We start from the raw sequence: 20,028 nt of genomic DNA, 5'->3' as shown, positions 1-20,028 counted from the left end.
TTCAAGGGACGTGGTCGTACACTTATGAACCCTGCAAGCTATCTTTGGATCTTGAAAACCGGAAGACTCCTCCAACAAATCCCTCAATCGAGGAGCCCCCAACTTTGGAGTTAAAGCCATTGCCTCCGTATCTCAGGTATAAATTTCTTGTCCCTTCTTCTAATTTACCGGTTATCCTTTCTTCTTGTTTGACTAACATGTAGGTAGAGTCCATATTAGAGGTGCTACAAAGAAGGAAAAGAGCAATCGGATGGACCTTGGTGGATATCCGGGGCATAAGCCCTGCCTTTTGCATGCACAAGATTATATTGGAGGAGGGTGCCAAACCCTCTGTTGAACATCAAAGGAGGCTAAATAAAGAAATGCAAGAGGTAGTCAAGAAGGAGATCATAAAGTGGTTGGATGCGAAGGTTGTTAACCCCATTTCCGATAGCTCATGGAGTTCTCTGGTGCAATGTGTCCTACAGAAAGGGGGCATGACTATGATAGCAAATGACAAGAATGAATTGATCCCCACAAGAACTGTCATCGGGTGGAGAGTGTGCACGGACTATAGGAAGCTCAACAAAGTCACTCGAAAAGATCATTTTCCGCTTCCATTTCTTGATCAAATGTTGGATAGGTTGGCCGGACGTGCTTTTTATTGCTTCCTGGATGGATACCCCGGCTACAATGAGATTCTTATTGCTCCTGAGGACCAAGAGAAGACCACTATCATTTGTCCATATGGTACCTTTTCATTCTCGAGGATGCCATTTGGGTTATGTAATGCACCGGCGACTTTTCAACGGTGTATGATGGCTATTTTCATCGATATCATGGAAGATATTCTTGAGGTCTTCATGGATGATTTCTCCGTCGTCGGGAATTCTTTTGATGATTGTTTGAATAACTTGGACAAGGTATTGGCAAGATGTGAGGAAACCAACTAGGTTTTGAATTGGGATAAATGTCACTTCATGGTCGAGGAAGGCATTGTCCTCAGTCACAAGATTTCAAATTATGGTATTGAGGTTGATAAAGCCAAAATTGAAGTGATCTCCAAACTCCCTGACCCTACATCCATGAAGGGAGTGAGGAGCTTCTTGGGTCATGCGGGGTTCTATCGCCGATTCATCAAAGATTTTTCCAATGTGGTAAACCCTTTGTGTATACTTTTGGAGAAGAATGCCAAGTTCCATTTCAATGAAGATTGCATGAAGGAATTCGAGTTGCTTAAGTTCAAGTTGACTACTACTCCTATTATTACTGCACCGGATAGGAGATTGCCTCTTGAGCTCATTTGTGACGCAAGTGATGTGGCGGTAGGAGCAGTGCTGGGGAAATGTATAAACAAAATCTTCCATCTGGTCTATTATGCAAGAAAGACCATGAATGATGCCCAAATCAACTACACAGGGACCGAAAAAGAGCTCCTTGCTATTGTCTTTGCTATGGAGAAGTTATGCCCGTACTTGATGGGTACAAAGGTGATTGTTCACACCAACCACGCGGTGCTTCGGTATTTGATGAGCAAAAAAGATTCTAAGGCAAGGTTGATGCGGTGGGTGCTTCTATTGCAAGAATTTGATCTTGAGATTCAAGACCGCAAGGGTATCGAGAATCAAGTGGCGGACCACTTGTCCTGATTGGAGGAGGAGGGGAGGCCACATGACGGCCTTAAGATCAATGATTCATTTCCCGACGAGTAACTTCTAGCCGTTTCAATGATCGGGATACCATGGTTCGCCGACTTAGCAAACTATCTTATGAGTGGCATTGTACCGAATGAGTTCTCTTCAAACCAAAGGAAGAAGCTCAAACGGGATTGCCTTAACTATTATTGGGATGAGCCGTATCTTTTTTGAATATGTACGATGGTGTGATCTGACGATGTGTGCCGGAGGAAGAAAAAATGGGTATTCTTGAGGCTTGCCACTCTTCACCGTATGGTGGTCACCATGGTGGAGCAAGAACAGCGGCAAAAGTTTTGAGTTATGGATTCTATTGGCCTACTCTCTACAAAGATGCTAGTGAGCTTGTCAAGCGGTGTGATGAATGCCAAAGGGCCGGTGGGATCTCAAAGAAGAATGAAATGCCTCTCACCACCATTTTGGAGATAGATATCTTCGATGTGTGGGGTATTGATTTTATGGGTCTGTTTGTTAGCTCTTGTGGGAACACTTACATTATATTTGCGGTGCATTATGTATCTAAATGGGTTGAGGCCATTGCTTTGCCCAACAATGAAGCAAAGAGTGTGGTGGCATTCTTGAAAAAGAACATCTTCACGAGGTTTGGTACCCCAAGAGCCATTATTAGTGATGTGGGTTCACATTTTTGCAACAAGGCTTTGGATACCTTACTCGCAAAGTATGGTGTCACTCACAAAGTATCAACCCCCTACCATCCTCAAGCAAGCGGACAAGTTGAAGCCTCAAACCGGGAGATAAAGAGTATTTTGTCAAAGACAGTCAATGCCAACCGGACGGATTGGTCAAGAAAACTTGATGATGCTCTTTGGGATTATAGAACGACCTACAAAACACCGATCAGGATGTCTCCATACCGGTTAGTGTTCAGGAAGGCATGCCATATTCAGGTAGAACTTGATCATAAGGCCATGTGGGCTTTGAAGAAGTTGAACCTTGAATGGGATGTCGCGGTAAATCTAAGGATGTCACAATTGAATGAGCTTGATGAATTCCAGTATCATGCCTACACAAGCTCATCGCTTTACAAGAAGAAGATGAAGTGCCTCCATGACAAGTACATCCACAACAAGGAATTTAAAGAGGGTGATCTTGTGCTATTGTTCAATTCTCGGTTACAGATGTTTCCGGGCAAGTTGAAGTCAAAATGGAGTGGCCCCTTTGAAGTGGTGAATGTAACCCTCTTTGGTGATCTAGATTTGAAAAATAAGAATGATGAGGTGTATAGAGTCAATGGGCACCGGGTTAAACATTATCTTGGCAAGGTTGATGATGGCCACATTGTGGCGGTTCTTCATTTCAAATGATTGGTAATCTGCGTCGTGTCACGACGTTAAATCATGCGCTTCTTGGGAGGCAACCCATGTATCTTTTTCTTTTTCTTGTTTTTCTTCTTTGTTAGATAGCTTTGTTTTTTGCTAACTAGTTTTGAATTGTATGCTGGAATGGGTGTGCATTACAGGGTCTGTGCAAGAAAAATTGGCTAAGTGTCACAAAAGTGCGGACCACACCAAAATTATACGGACCGCACAATCACTCTACGACCACACAATTCTGTGTGCGGTCGCAGAACTGGAAGATAAAAAATGCATGGTCTTTGAAGTTTGGCCTGTCAAATTTCCTTAACAATTTGCGGCCGCACTCACTCTTGTGCGGACCGCACTCAAAATTGTGCGGTCGCACTTACGTAATTTCTGGGCTAGACGGGTCAACCTATAAATAGGGCTTTTCATAAATTTTCACACTTTACACTCTCTGAAATTTCAAGCCCTAAGCAAGAACAGTGCATACCCCATTAGCTCTATATCTTCTCTCATTTCATCAAGTTAGATTCTTACCCGCATCATTCACTACTGGTAGGTTCAATCCATGTTAGATTTTTTTCTTTCTTCTTAATTTGTGTTCTTGCTTTCTTTGATTAGTTTAGTTATTTTTAGGCCTATAAATATCAAATGTGCTTAATATGTGCTACAAAATCATGTGGGTAGCCTCGTATGTGTTAATGAGGGACTGGGTAGACCACTAAGCTTGTCAATTTGTGCAAACCATGTCTAAATTGTGAAAAATTGCATAAACCCTAGTTTACTGCCCGTGATTTTCAAATTGTGTGGCAGCACACATATTTGTGTGGTCCGCAGTCCTTTAACTTAGGGATTCTATGTGCTTCAATTGTGCGGACCACACTCAAAAATATGCGGTCCGTAGTGAAATTGTGCGATCCGCAACAAAATTGTGCGGTCCACACTGATGAACGATCAGATAACCCAGTATTCTGAACCTGGGGCTTTGCTGCCGTACTCAAAATTGTATAGTCCGCACTTTTGGTTGTGCGGCCGCACTCATTTTTGTGCGGTCCGCACTACCTCTTCTCTTTTTCCACAACTGGCTTGCAACTGTCATGCATATATTTGTGTCCTATGAACGTGAACTCTAACTGATTCTTATTGTTATGAATTGCAAACGATGATTAGATCACGTGGTGGAGGAGATACATCAAAAGGGAGGGCAAAACCCTCCCGAGGCCGAGGCAAGAGTAACCTACCCCTTGCCATTCAGAGGACCATAGGCAAGAAACCAACCGCCAACAGAGTACCTGAACCCTCCGAGACCAGTGAGTATCTCCCATCTGGGGATTCTTCTGAGGGTAACTCCATGCAAGCACAGCCGGAAGCCCAATCACAACAAGTCCCAAGCAGATTCTACTTGGTAGATGAGTCATCTTCCGCTGCTAGTTCTTTTCTTCTGAAGGTTCGGAAGAGGGTAGCCGGGATTCTGAGCCCTCTTCCTCACATGCCCCGGCTGCACCAATCAATGTTGATGATGATAATGATGATGTCACAGACGATGGTAGATGGGGTGATGCTATAGTGGGGGGTTTAGAGAGGTCGAGGAGAAGGGACATATGGGAAGACATATTTGTCAGCTTGACTGCCTTCAACAAATTTAGAGAGTGGTGGCCCCAGAGATCGCTCACTCTTGAGCGACAATTCTAGATGAAGAATTTGGACAAGCACAACCCAAATATCCTCAGACAGTTCCAAGAGAGAAAAAGATGGATATGGTTCACCCAAAGCGTCCTCGATGCAAATGAGCACTTGGTTGAAGAATTTTATGCCAATGTGGCTCACATTAAGAAGGGTACCAAGGTGACAAAAGTGCCAAATCTGAAAATCCAATTCGACTCCTGTGCTTTGACCTCTTATGTGGGATTTGAAGAAGTGGAGGCAGTCCAATACTTGGAAAAGTTGGATATGGGTGATGCAGCTCGCCCGTGGCTAGCTGAGATTTTGGCTATTCGAGGACCAGCATCTCTGTGGCTTACAACAGGGGTTCCCATAGTTCGGGCCACCTTAAAGTTTGAAGCAAAAGGGTGGCAAATATTTGTGTGCACCCGCATTGATCCGTGCCTAAATGAGAACAACCTCCCACTTCCCCGTGAAGTCCTCGTGGCTTCGATTATGGCTGGGTATCCGATTAATGTTGGTGCCATCATGTACACCAATATCTCATTAGCTATCCTGAAAGATGAGAGATCATTCCCATACCCGAACTGCCTCACAGAATACTTCAAAGATCAAAAGGTGGAGCCGAGGAAATATTATACAGAAGTAAAGGCCAAGAAGCCTTTCTCATGGTACCACCTGCAGGATGCTGACAACCCAAAGTTCAAGGGTAAGGAAATTACCTTCGCTGACCAGTCTGAGGAGCCAGCGGTAGTAGTTACTGAGCCTTCCACAGTAGCCGGTCCTTCCACCGGGACAATTGCTATGCCACCACTGTCATCTTCTAGACCACCAGTTTTATTGTCAGTGCCAGCTTTATCCACTTATCCATAGACTGCATTACGAGTCTCCCAAACATTGGCGAGTCTCAACAACTAGATGCAGGTAGCTACTTCAAAGCTGTCTGACAAATCCAGTGTTATTGCAGCACAGTCAGCAACCCCAACAACACCATAGGTACCTCCGTCACTGGAGAAAATATTGAAAAATATTCTGGACAACCAGAAGACCATTATTGAGACTCTAGTGGCGCATGGGGAGGTCATTGAGGAGTTGGGAAAGCAAACAAAGAAGATGCAGAAGTCTCAGGCATCGAAGAGGTCAGTGGACAAGTTGAGAAAAGTGGTTGCCAAAATTACATCTACCGAAGACCTACCACTGGACTTACTTATGGAGGGAGCACCTTCAGACCCAGTAGCACAGGCAGCACCAGCAGTACCAAAGGCATCACATATAGCAGCCGACCAGTCTGAAGAGCCGGTTGCGACTGCCCACACCGCTGAGGAGATGATCCAGATGCTCAGCAACCCTGTTATCCCTCAACCAAGTGATGATGAGATGTAGCTAGAGGAGACAGAGGGTGTTGCGGATCCCATGCTTACTGAGACCACATAGGGAGTTCTCTTAACTATATACCCTTCCTTGTTCTTATTTTTGTTAAGCATTGGGGACAATGCTTATTTTTATTCGTGGGGGAGGTCTATTTTTTTCCTTTATCTTTATTTTCTCTTGGTATGTATATATTCCCCCCTTGATTTGATGTATATATTCAGTCTACCTTATGTATATATTCATTTTATTTCGGTTTATATATTCATTTATCTTGCTTTCCGTAGTTTATTTCGTAGCTTCTTTACTTTGTCGTTCTTAGTATTATAACTTCTTATTTACTTTAGTAGTTTCTTTTTGATTTGTTCGCTTCTTTTTACATTTGAGTGATCACTAAGCCTTTGGTTTTCTTAATGCCACGGTTCTTTCCAAATGTGGATTTTGTATGAACCGGGTGGCTCTTCCCAATGATGGATGGCGTGACAGCTTTCTTAAGGGATTGAGTCTATTTTCTTTTATGTTTAGGCAAATATAGTAGTAATGAATAAAAAGGTCTCAAGCATGCTTCACTTGGTACCAACACATTTACTTCTAACCTTATGGTTAAAACAAAGTTATTGGCATAAAATTGCTCTAGTTGCGACCTTTTGACTCTTGTGTTGACTTAAATAGTCATCGAGTGGTTCAGTCAAGCCATTTGTGATTCTCAATCTTAACTAGGGTTGTTGTGGGCCCTCGACTTCATTCTCTTTAGCAATCCAGCAGCGTGAAAGGGGAGGTATTGAATTGCAAGTCCAAGTTCCAGTGCTAATAGTCTAGAACTTGCCCCGAATGTTTTTCTAGGCAAATTTCTAAGTGTATCTTGGATTGAGAAATGATTGTAGGCTCTACTTGATCCAATTTGAAGTTTGAAATCTTCCATATCCTACCAATGTGATATCCCAAGTCAACTCATTTGAGTCTAAGCCTTTATCCCTAGTCAATAAGCACGTTACAAGCCTCTATCCGTTTTGTAATGACCCTCTCTTGGCACCCAATCTTTCCTTAGCATTCTTGAGAAACAATTGGCAAAAATATAAGTTTGGGGAGAGGCGAGGAGTTTGAAAGTGATAAAAGGTACAAAGAAGAGAAAGAAAGGAAGAAAAGGAAAGGCAAAGAAAAGAAAGAAAGAACAAAAAGAAAAATGCCAAAAAGAAAGTGAATGAGCTAGAAAGTAGAAGGGATTCAAAGAAACCAATGATGAAAGGCATGGAGTAAATAGAAAAGGAGAAAAATGAATGTCATGACCAAGAAAGAGTGACGTTACGTCTCTCTAGTTACCCCGAGGAAAAAGGAATTGACTCAAAGAGTCGACAGAAAATGGAGTGCTTAAGGAAAGATGAAACCATTCTATTCCAACAAGTTCTACCTTAGTTCAAAAGCCTTCAATACATCCTGCAAAATCCCTATATGATTTCAAGTTGAGTGAGCTTACATTAGTGGTGATTTACATAAGGGGCAAGCTTATGGTACTTAGAGCCGGACTTATGACATTCTTTTGAGAGATATGAGTGAACTTTTCACAATCCTTGCATCGAGTGTTACATTCTAAAGTGAGATATGCTAATGGAGAGTAGAGTAGGAGGAGTTTGGGATCCACAATGACCTACGTGAAAGAGTGAGCTTCCTTGATGAATAAAGTCAACTCTTGATGCTCTAGTGTCATATTAGAACTATTGTACTCAAAAAGTCAAATCATTGCATTGCTGATAATTCATACGTGTAGTGGGTAATTGTTGGTCCCAATTGATGTGTGATTGATTCACCTTAGGCTAGCTAAAATATCCCTTTTTCTTGTGGAGGTGGGAATTGCCTTAATTTCTTGAGGACAAGCAAAAGCTTAAGTTTGGGGGAGTTGATAAGTAGGGATTTTGACCGCTTATTTGCTCTCTTTTACTTGCGTTTTATCTCAAAAACGCTTAAAGGTATTCTCGAAAACTAATAAAATGTGCTTTCGTACAGAAATATTGGGAGACGATCCAAAGAAGTTAAAATCAACTCATAAAGGAGTCAAAAATAGACAAGGACCAAAACAAGGCAAAAAGTCCCACAGTGAGGACTACTGTGTGCGACCGCAGAATAATGAAACATCACTGTCAGACGTCCTTCACAATATGCGGACCGCACAAGTATTGTGCGGGCACAGAAGAGGAGATTTAGAGAGTTAGTTTTGGGAAGGCTGAAGATATGTGGACCGCACCATAATTTTACGGTCGTAGGATGACAAGTGTGGCCGCACACATAATTGTGCGGTCCACAGAAGAGTAGAATCAGAGAGCCATGCTCCAGTTCAAGTGTGCGGCCGCACTCAGAATTGTGCGGTCCGCACAATCAAATGAAGTGCGGTTGCATCCCACTTTTATGCAACCGCAGAAGGCCCAGTTGACCAGTCAAGCTCAGAGTGCAGACCGCACAACCTCCGCAGGGGTATTTTTGTTAGATATTTTCAACTTAGTATAAAAAGAACTTTTTGTCATTTTAGTGCTTGTTTTGTTTTAGGAGAGAACTTGAGCCATTTTTCTTTACTGTTTTGAGTAATATTGTACTAGATTAGCTTCTAAACATTAGATTTTCTTTCTCTAATAAATTATTATGCATTCTATCTTAATTTCTTCTTGTATTTCTTTATTTTTCATAAGTAGCTAAATTTCTAGCTAGGGTTGTGGCCCAACCCTAGTGTGGGTACTTAATGGGTGTTTGATTTAGGACTAATTTGTGATTGGGTTAGTGATATTTAGTCAAGTTCTTGCTTGAATTCAAGAATTAATGGTTGCAAACATTGATTCATGCCTAATTAACTTAGTCTCTATTTGAGAAAGAGAGACTAAGTCTAGAAAAACGTGGCTAACAAGAAATTGGGGTGAACTCAAGAAATTGATAGCCCCAATTAAAGGGGTTGAATCTAGAGATAGTAAGACCCGACATGAGCATTTATCACTTATTTTGTGCAATAACCATTTGGACTTTAGAAAGCCAAATTGGGTAAAATCACTCAAACTACCGAGAGGTATAGAGTGGGTAATTGCGTGTGATTTCTATATTACAACCCCAACCAATCAAATTTTCCCTAGAGTTTACAACCCATTAGGTAACCACCTAGGTGGAAGTCACGACCCTAGATCTTTTATCATTTGAACCAAAACCAAAAATATTGTCTTCTAGTTTTATAATTGCAATCAATAGTTTAAAGTAGAAGTAGAAACAACAAACAAGAATGTGAAAGTGCAATCTAAGGCATATTGTACAATTACACTAAATATAAACCTAATCCCAATTCTAACTCCTTGAGGATTCGACCCCGACTTGCGTTGGGTTTTATTATTACTTCGATCGCCTCACTACCTATATTTGTGGTGTGAGTTTGGGAGATATCAGAGACCCCATCATCTCAATACCCATAAGCCATCTCATACCCTACTTATGCACTCAATAGTAGTCCCAACTGATACACCCGTTCTAAAAGACCCCTTGCATACCGAAGCTATTTCTCCCATTTCTCTAACACTGCACCATAGACCCGATGATAACATAGAAATTTCCCAAGTATTCTCCACACTCTGCTGCAAAACCCAGTCCTCAACCACATAACAAACCCAAAATATTTAAACACCGCACTTTAATTCTTGCACCCACTAGAACCATTATTGAGAGTCACCTACTCTGACCTGGTCCCGATTATGTAACTAAACTTTAGTGCTCTGCTAGCACGTGGATACTTTCAAGGAAGCAACCAGATGAATTCTTTTTCTTGCCCATCACCTCCATTGGAACCATAAATCTTGAGCCATCCCCAGCACCTACATATGAATCAATAAGGCGAATGCAACTCATATACGCCAAATTTCCTTATCCAAAATACCTCTTGGTCATAACAAATCTGCCAACGCACCGATAACTAGAAACCGCACAAAGTCACTAAACTAGAAGTTTAATTTGTAGGAGTTGACCGTAGTTTGCCTTGTATGGAGATGACTCTGTATGTTAATTTGGAGGTCCGTAGGTCAGTTCGACGTTATTTGGCGAAAGTCAAAAAGTTGAAAGGTTTGATCGGAAATGGGCTTATTGATATCGGGGTCCGATTTTCGGAAGTTGGAGTAGGTCCGTAATGTTATTTATGACTTGTGTGCAAATTTTGACGTTAATCAGACTTGATTTGATAGTGTTCGGCATCGAATGTTGAAATTAAAAGTTTATAAATTCAATAGGCTTGAATTGGGTGTGATTCATGTTTTTGATGTTGTTGGATGTGATTTAAGCCTTGACTAAGTTCGTATCGTGTTTTAAGACTTGTTGGTATATTCAGACGGGATCCCGGGGTGGCGGATGTTAATTGGATGGAAATCGGATCATTTTTGAACTTAAGGAATTTGCTGATGCTGGGCTGGTTCTAGTGTCTTCGCACCTGCAGAGGGATTGGCTGTAGGTGCGGGCTCGCAAATGCGAGCCATTGGTGGCAGGAGAGGATTTGGTCTAGCCTAGCTTTGATTGAAGGAGCGATCATGTGTCCGCAGGAACGGACTTGCAGATACGGAAGTTCCCTCATAGAAGCGGAACTGGAGAAATAACCTTGAGGCTTGATTGCACGTGCAATCCTTTTCCAGTAGAAGCGAGCCCTCATCCGCAGAAGCGAAAGCCCTGGATTTAAGTTGGGACTGCACCTGCGATGGGTTTTTTGCAAGTGCGGCACCACAAAAGCGACCCAAAGGCCTCAGAAGCGACCCAAAGGCCGCAGATATGGAAGTCGCTAGCCAGAAAAGGGAAAAATTGAGGGTTTGATTTCATTTTCACTTTGGGACTTTGAGAGCTCGGATTGCGGCGAGATTTTGAGATATTTTCATAGGAAGCATTTTCGTAAGGATTCTTGACTCGTTTTGATTAATTCCCATGAATCTACTATTAATTACACCTTTTAATTTTTTTGTTTTGGAGTTTAAAATTGGGGAAAAAATGTAGAAGCTCTTAGACCAAGTTTTTGAGTTTTGGAAAGCTAAATAAGGTCGGAATTGGATAATTCTTGTATGGTTGGACTTGATATCGAATGGGTGATTGAATTTTATAATTTTGGTCTGGTTCTAAGATGCGTGCCCTGGGTGACTTTTTGGAGCGATTCTCTAATTCTTGCAAAAATTATTATTTTATTATTTAAACTTGTTTCCTATAGTTATATTCATAGTATAAAATTATTTTGGCTAGATTGGAGCCATTCGGAGTTGGAAAATCACGGGAAAGGCCTTCTAATTGATAGATTGAGCATGGTTTGAGGTAAGTGACTTGTCTAACATTGTGTGGGGGAAATTTCTCTTTGTTTTGGTATTTTGGTGAAGGTTTGTGATATGTGATGGCCGTGTACGCGAGGTGATGAGTGCGTACACAGGATAAATGTTGAAATTTTGATTTTATCTACGCAGTTTCTTCTTTATGCCTTAATTGAGTTACTTTAGCATGTTGTAATCATAATGTTTAGCCTAATTTCATATTTCTACTTGTTTTATCTCATATTTGCAACTTGTATCACATGTTTAGTTGAATTACTTGATTTCTGTATTCATCATTTAACTGTGGAATTCTTTACTTGAAATTTTCTATCCTTGAAATATCTTGATGTTGAGTTTGGTGTTGAATTGCTAGGCCGTGGTTCTTTTGAGGCAAGGTGTAAGTTGTGAAATATCATTTATTTAGTTGTTGTGTTTTGGATTTCGTGTTATTGTTGAGGTGATTGTTTGGTTATTTGCATGAGGTTTCTGTCATGCTGTTGTTATAGATGCACGAGGTTTCTGTCGTGCGGTTGTTATTGTTAGCATGAAGTTTCTACCGTGCCATTTTGATTATTGATACGCATGTGGTGGTAAAAGGTCTGGGTGTTGAAACACATACGGTGAGATAAGATGGGCTTGATACGCGTGGCTAGTAAGGGAACTACTAGAAGCCATGCGGTGTGATAAGGTGGGCTAAAATACAGGATGCTATTTCGGTAAAATAATTTTCAAAACCAAATATAAAGGCTCTAGCGGTGATATAAGGAAAGACTGTGATTTGTGTTTATGATTTGGGACTCGGTAACTCGGGAGTGCCCATGTTGATCTTCTCTACATATTGTATTGTTCGATGGTTGTTTCCTTAACATGTAAAATCCTTGTTTTCTTTTTGTGGTTTTATTTTATTCCTTGATTCCGTGTTGTTACTTTCTGATCTCCAGTGGGTTGGTTTGAGCCGGGTGAGGCTAGGCTATTGGGTATAGACTTGGTTTAGGATGCTTTGGAAAAGGTTAAATTGATTCTGGATCGACTTCCTATAGCCCAATCCAGGCAGAAGAGTTATACGGATCTAAAGGTTCCCAACGTTGCATTCATGGTTGGGGAGCGACTCTTTCTTTGGGTTTCTCCCATGAAGGGTGTTATGAGGTTCAAAAAAAAGGTCAAGTTGAGCCCTAGGTATATCGGACCGTTTGAGATTCTTGAGAGGGTTGGAGTGGTGGCCTACAGACTTGTACTACCACCTAGTCTAGCTGCAGTTCATCCAGCGTTCCATGTTTCTATGATCCTAAAGTATCATGGTGATTTGTCTCATGTGTTAGACTTCAGTTCGGTCCAGTTGGACAAGGATGTATCTTATGTTGAGGAGCCGGTGGCCATTTTGGACAGGCAAGTCCGAAAGTTGAGGTCGAAGAACATTGCTTCAGTTAAGGTCCAGTGGAGGGGTCAACTAGTCCAGGAGGCGACTTGGGAGATCGAGCATGATATGCGGAGCCGTTATCCTCATCTTTTCACCATTTTGGGTATGTCTCTATACTTGTTCGAGGACGAACGTTTGATTTAAGAGGGAAAGGATGTAACGACCGGACCGGTCATTTTGAGTGTATTAGCCCCAACCCCTATTTATTGCCTTCTCTGTGTTATACTATGGTTATGTGACTTGCTAGGATATTTGATTTTTGGTTTCGGAGTGAAATGGGACACATAGTCCCTAAACTTGAGGCTTAAGTCGTAGGAGTTGATCGTAGTTTTCCTTGTGTGGAGACGACTAGGGAATGGAGTTTTAATGGTTCTAATAACTCCGTAAGGTGATTTGGTCTTAGGTGCATGTCCGGATATTGATTTGGAAGTCCGTATGTCATTTCGGCGTTAATTGGCAAAAGTCAGAAAGTTGGAAGAGTTTGGAAAGTTTGACCGGGAGTGGACATTTTGATATTGGGGTCGGATTCCAATTTCAAGAAGTTGGAGTAGGTCTGTAATGTCATTTATGACTTGTGTGCACAACTTGAAGTCAATCGGACTTGCTTTGATAGGGTTCGACATCAAATGTAGAAGTTAAAGTTTATAAGTTCATTAGGCTAGAATTGGGGTGTAATTCGTGTTTTTGATGTTGTTGAATGTGATTTAAGGCCTCAACTAAGTTCGTATCGTGTTTTATGACTTGTTGGTATATTCGGATGGGTCCCGGGGGGGCCGGATGTGAATCGGATGGAAATAAGATAATTTTTGGAATTAGGGAATTTGCTGGTGTTGGGCTGGTTCTGGTGTTTTCGCACCTACGGAGGGATTGGCCGCAGGAGTCGATTTGGTCTAGCCTAGCTTGGATAGTAGGTACGATCACGTGTCCGCAGGAGCGGACTCGCGGATGTGGAAGTTTCCTCGTAGAAACGGAACTAGGGAAATAGCCTTGGGGCTTGATCGCAGGTGCAATCCTTTTCCCGCAAAAGCGAGCCCTCATCCGCAGAAGCAGAAACCCTGGATTTAAGTTAGGACCGCACCTGCGATGGTTTTTCCGTAGGTGCGGCACCGCAAAGCGACCCAAAGGCCGAAGATGCGGAAATCGCTGGGCAGAAAAGAGAAAAATTGAGGGTTTGATTTCATTTTCACTTCGGGACTTTGAGATCTTGGATTGAAGTAAGATTTTGGGGAATTTTCAGAGGAAGCATTTGGGTAAGGAGTCTTTACTTGTTTTGATCAATTTCCATGAATCTACTGGTAATTATACCTTTCAATTTTTGTTTTGGAGTTTAAAATTGGGGGAAAAGTGTTGAAGCTCTTAGACCAAGTTTTTGAGTTTTGAAAGGATAAATGAGGTCGGAATTGGATAATTCTTGTATGGTTGGACTCGATACCGAATGAGTGTTCGGATTTTATAATTTTGGTCGAGTTCTGAGATGCGGGCCCGATGTGACCGTTTGAAGCGATTCTCCAATTCTTGCAAAAATTATTATTTCATTATTTAAACTAGTTTCGTATAGTTATATTCATAGTATGAAATTATTTTGGCTAGATTCGAGTCATTCGGAGTTGAAAAATTAAGGGAAATGCCTTCTGATTCATTGATTGAGCATGATGTGAGGTAAGTGACTTGTCTAACCTTGTGTGGAGGAAATTCCCCTTAGGATTTAGTATTTTGGTAATGATTTGTGATATGTGAAGGCCGTGTACGCGAGGTGACAAGTGCGTACACGGCTAAATGTTGAAACTCCGATTTAAGCAATGTAGTTTCTTCTTTATGCCTTAATTGAGTTACTTTAGCATGTTGTAATCATCACGTTTAGCCTAATTTTACATGTCTACTTGTTTTATCTCATATTTGCAACGTGTATCACATGTTAAGTTGAATTACTTGCTTTTCTTGATTTTCGTATTCATCACTTAAGTGTGGAATTCTTTATTTGAAATTTGTTATTCTTGAAATATCTTGTTGTTGAGTTTGGTGTTGAATTTCAAGGCCGTGGTTCTTTTGAGGCAAGGTGTAAGTATGATATTTAGTTGGCTTTCGTGTTATTGTTAAGGTGATTATTTGGTTGTTTGCATGAGATTTCTGCCGTGCTGTTATTATTGATGCACGGGGTTTCAGCCATGCGGTTGTTATTATTCGCACGAGGTTTCTATCGTGCCGTTGTGATTATTGATACACATGTAAGGTCTGGGTGTTGAAACGCATGTGGTGAGATAAGGTGGGTTTGATATGCGTGGCTAGTAGGGAAACTACTAGAAGCCATGCAATGTGATAAGGTGTGCTAAAATGCAGGATGCTATTTCGGAAAAATGATTTTCAAAACTAAATATAAAAGCTCCCGCGGTGATATAAGAAAAGACTGTGATTTATTGTTTTGATTTGGGACTACGAGGCGGTACCTCGGGAGTGCCCCTGTTGATCTTCTCTACTTGCTGTATTGTTCGGTTGTTGTTTCCTTAACATGTAAAATCCTTGTTTTCCTTTCGTGGTTTTATTTGTTTCCTTGATTCCGTGTTGTTACTTTCCGAAAATTCTTTACTGTTTCACTTCCCTGTTATTTCATTATGTCATTATATTTTTTGCCTTGTTTCTTATTTCACCAGCAGGGCCTTGACCTGACCTCGTCACTACTCTACCGAGGTTAGACTTGGCACTTACTAGATACCATTGTGGTGTACTCATACTACGCTTCTGCACATATTTTTTGCAGGTCCAGGTACATCCTATTAGCCTCGGTATTAGTGTGTTGTGTTGTTGCTTTGGAGACTTCAAGATACACATGCCTACGTCCGCAGGCCTCGGAGTCCCTTTCTATCCTGTTTTCCTTATTTCTATATGTTTTTGATAGATAGTGATGTATAGGTTGTTCAACATTGTATCTAAAGCTTGTGACTCATATCTCACAAGGTTTTGGGAATTTGTACGTATTAAGCTTATAGTCTATTGATGAAATTGTTCATGTTTTTGAAATTTTATGTTTTTATTTGATGTTTCCACATATTGTTAGGCTTACCTAGTATTAGAGACTAGGTATCTTCATGACATCCTACGAAGGGAATTTAGGGTCGTGATAATGAGTAAAGTAGTGACGAAGGGTCGACATTGACACTTACTAGTGGATCGATAAATTAAGTATAGTAGAAAGTAAACAAATATGAGGCATGGTAAATAAATAATGTAAAAAAATCAGGAAAACTCAATTAAACGGTATGATCCTCCTCTAAACAGTAAACACAAGATCTCAATTATCGCTTACCTCCTACCCCAGAGTGTGTGTGTGTATATATAATGATCCCCACCAAATAGGCCGTCACAACTCAAATCAGGAAAACTTACGGATACACTGGCTTCTTGTCAAATATTACGCATGATCCTGTCGAGGCGAACGACCTGATCCCATAAGAATGTTTCATAAAGTTTCCGAGGCGAACGACCCGATCCCATAAGAATATGATATTGCCGAGGCGAACGACCCGATCCCATAAGAATATGATACTGCTAAGGCGAACGGTCCGATCCCATACGAATATGATACTTTAACGGGTCCTTGACACCACTCACAAATATACACGTGAGTATGAAATTTAAGGAAGCTTGATGAAAATGCACAATGCGGGAGAAATCCGTAAGGGAAGAACAATTATTCTGCGGCTAATCAAGTAGCTCGTCAAACCTCTACAATAGCGTGTCTATCACTCTAAGCAAGCCTAGTTTAAGGTCGTAACGCGAAATCAAGTAACTAAGCAGGCAATAATAACTCAACCAGTTAAAATAAAGCATGGTGTGAATCCTAGTCTAGCCGGACATACTCAGGAATTCTAGCATGCGCACGGACACTCATCACCTCATATGTACGCAACTCCCACAACATGTAGCATATAACAAGAATATCACCTACGGGGTAATTTCCTCCTCACAAGGTTAGATATGAGACTTACCTCACTCTGAAGTTCCATAACTGGCTCCAATGACTCTCTAACATCTCGACTCAAAGCCAAACAATCTGAAACAAGTCAAACAATGTGCAAATCAATCAAAATATACTCAAATGCTTATAATTAATCAATTTATAACAATTCCCAACTCTGCTCGAAAAGTCAATAAAGTCTACCCTCGGGCCCACATGCCCGGATTCAAAAATATTTCGAAGATAACTTTACCCATAACATTACGAACTCAAATATATAATTTATTCCAAATTTCATGTCTAATTTCGTGGTCAAAAATTCAAAAATACGATTTATAGGTGTTTCTTCAAAAATCCCACAATTTTCACCAATTCCATGTTAAAATCTGTATATAATTCATGTATTTAACTCGAAACAAGTGGGAATAACTTACCTCACAATAGATGGTGAGAATCTACTCTTCAAGAGCTCCAAAAATTGCCCAACCAAGTAAAAATGTAAGAAGAATTGACTAAACAAAGATTGGTAGACTTCGCAAATGCGAAGAAATGTTCACAATTGTGAACCAAGGCAAAATTGGCAAACATCGCAAATGCGAAGAAATGTTCGCAATTGTTAACTAAGGTAAAATTGGTAGACTTTGCAAATGCGAAAACAAATGCCGCATTTGCGATACCCGGGCACCAGCAATACCAGCAGTCAATGTTTTGTTCAAAATCATTCAAGAACATGTCCAAAACTCATCTGAGCCCTCGGGGCTCCAAAACAAACACAACACAACACAAGTCTAAAAATATCATACGAACTTGTATGCGCGATCAAAATGCCGAAACAACATCCTGAATTATGAATCGGATGCCAAAACGCTTGAAAATCACAATGAACTTTAAGAACTTCTAGAATTGCAACCAATCTTCCGAACCACATCAAATTAACTCCAAATGACACCAAATTTTGCAGGCAAGTTTCAAATGACGAACGGACCTATTCCAAGTCCCAAACCCAAAATACGAACCCGATAGCCTTAAAGTCAAACCATGGTCAAACTTAGGAAAAATTTCAAACTTTCATACATTCGAACTTCGACGAACGAGTCCGATTCATACTTAAACATCCCGGAATGACGCCAAACTTTACGCACAAGTCATAATTCCCAATACGAATCTATTCCAAGGCTCGAAACCCCAAACGGATATCGATAACACCAAAATTCACTTCAAATCAAACTAAAGAAATTCTTAAACTTCCAAAATGTCAACCTTCCATAATAAGCGCTGAAATGCTCCCGGATAACCCGATACTCAACCCGAATACACGCCCAAGTTTGAAATTATCATACGAACCTATTGGAACCCTCAAATCCCGATTCAGAGGTTGTTAATTCAAAAGACAAGCCTTGGTCAACTCTTCCAACACAAAGCTTCCGAATTAGGAATTTTTCATCCGAATCAACTCTGAACTTCCCGAAATTCAATTCCGACCACACGTACAAGTCATGATACATGAAGTGAAGCTACTCAAGGCCTCACACCGCCAAATGATGCACTAGAGCTCAAAACGACTGGTCGGGTTGTTACAATAACTATTTCATTTATGGCAAGATATGTATAATGAAATGTACAAAGAAAATTAATAAACGAAAATATTTTTGGATTTTGATTGGAAGAATTGGATTCAAAGGAAAGTATAAGGAAAACTCTTGACTTATAATTTGAAACTAAGTGATTAACTATACAAGATCATCCCTAGTTGAATATATATAATGAGAGGTAACAAATTATCTTTGAATAAAAATAGTCATCAACTAACATAAGAGGAATAATCAAGTAAATTAGAAAACTTATCACAAATAGGGGAGTAAAGGAAAGAAATTATTCACATAAATCTTACATGTGACAATAGAATGATCTGTATTTTATCCTAAAGAGTTAGTGGAATAAATAAGATTTAGGGAGACTTATCAAGAATATACAAGCAAGAAAAGAATAATTTTTCAATGAAAGACTATGTGTAAAATAAAACAATTCATTCCTATGAGTAAGACTTCACACATGACTAAATTGCTAATACCTTATAATCACATTGTTAGCCAAAGAATTATCCACAAAAATGAATTTGAGTGTATGAGTAGAAAATATTGTAAGAGTAGAGAAAAATTCCATAACAATTAAATATACCAAAATTATACTAAACTTAAGTAAATTATTCATAAACTCAAATTTATTCAAGTTAAGCTAACTAGTCCGATTAGCTAATTAACATGAATCAAATTACTCAAACCGATCACGAGAGCACGTCTAAGATGTAAGTACTCGATATGAACTATTATTAACTAGAGTTTAGGCGATTAGATTGATTATTACCTAAGCATGATATTCAAGGCATAGTTAGTCTAGAACATACAAGTGAGCCTAAGATAAGCATATAAATAAAAGTAAATACGATATCCATTTGTATTTTACTATACTTGTGTCTTGAGTACAATCCAGAATGGGAAGTAACGAGGTGGGGAGTTTGACGGGGTATGCTTCGTTTCCGAGCTTCATCTTTCTGAAGCATTTCAAATAAAGTACCTCGCAAGACAATAGAAGTAAAATTGTTAGTAAAATAATATGTAAAAGTCAAACTAGAGTGACATGTTTTTGAAATGGTATTTGTTTTAAAATGTTTTTTGAAATATTGTTCTTGAAAATGATTTGAAATGTTTTTGTTTTTTTGAATGATTGTTTTAAAAATGTTTTTGGAAAAGGTTTTTGAAAAATAGTTTAAAAATATTATAGAGGCTCAGACATATATTTTTCAATATCCGTCTAGACATGAGAACGGGAACCACCTCGATAGCGACTCTGGTGGCAAACCGTGTCGCCTTCCATAGGTTTTATTGGTGTCACGACCCACATTTTCCTCCGTAGAATGTCGTGACGACACCTAGTCTCTAAGACTAGGTAACCCTAACAATTTTGCGAAATAACTAAATATAAAGATAAAACTCAACCTCAACATCTAAAATGAATAAGAACTGCGGTTCAAAATATTTACAACTCCCAAAATCCGGTAGAAACGAGTCACAGGCTCTAAAGAGAAAATGTTAAGTGTCTCTATATATCAAAGTCTAATTAAATAAAGAAAGCAACATCATAGAGATAGAGGAAGACTCTGAGGTCTGCGGACGCTGGCAGATATACCTTGAAGTCTCCATGTACGGTCTACCTCACTAGTACCTGGTCTGGCCAGTACCTGGATCTGCACAAAAAGATGTACAGAAGTGTAGTATGAGTACACCACAACAGTACCCAGTAAGTGCCAAGCTTAACCTCGGTATAGTAGTGACGAGGCCAGGTC

At 40.1% G+C, this 20,028-nt stretch overlaps 1 protein-coding gene across 1 annotated transcript; it reads left to right on the top strand.

Moving 5' to 3' along the window:
- The first annotated feature begins 959 nt into the window (after positions 1 to 959).
- LOC138894365 (uncharacterized) lies at positions 960 to 3,117 on the top strand. Its single transcript, XM_070179059.1, has 3 exons — positions 960 to 1,469; positions 2,330 to 2,956; positions 3,094 to 3,117. The coding sequence occupies exons 1-3, from the start codon at positions 960 to 962 to the stop codon at positions 3,115 to 3,117; spliced, it is 1,161 nt and encodes a 386-aa protein (XP_070035160.1).
- Positions 3,118 to 20,028: the final 16,911 nt, after the last annotated feature.

Source organism: Nicotiana tomentosiformis, chromosome 6 (assembly GCF_000390325.3).
Source record: "Nicotiana tomentosiformis chromosome 6, ASM39032v3, whole genome shotgun sequence".
Classification (NCBI taxonomy): domain Eukaryota; kingdom Viridiplantae; phylum Streptophyta; class Magnoliopsida; order Solanales; family Solanaceae; genus Nicotiana; species Nicotiana tomentosiformis.
This window is presented reverse-complemented; position numbering and strand designations above follow the sequence as displayed.

Bases quoted from the DNA above. Each gene is read 5' to 3' on its own strand.
- LOC138894365 (XM_070179059.1), top strand. From the start codon at position 960: ATGGTCGAGGAAGGCATTGTCCTCAGTCACAAGATTTCAAATTATGGT. The intron at 1,470-2,329 runs GTGATTGTTCAC...TTTTGCAACAAG, and splicing joins CGTACTTGATGGGTACAAAG to GCTTTGGATACCTTACTCGC. The intron at 2,957-3,093 runs GTTGATGATGGC...CTTCTTTGTTAG, and splicing joins TTAAACATTATCTTGGCAAG to ATAGCTTTGTTTTTTGCTAA.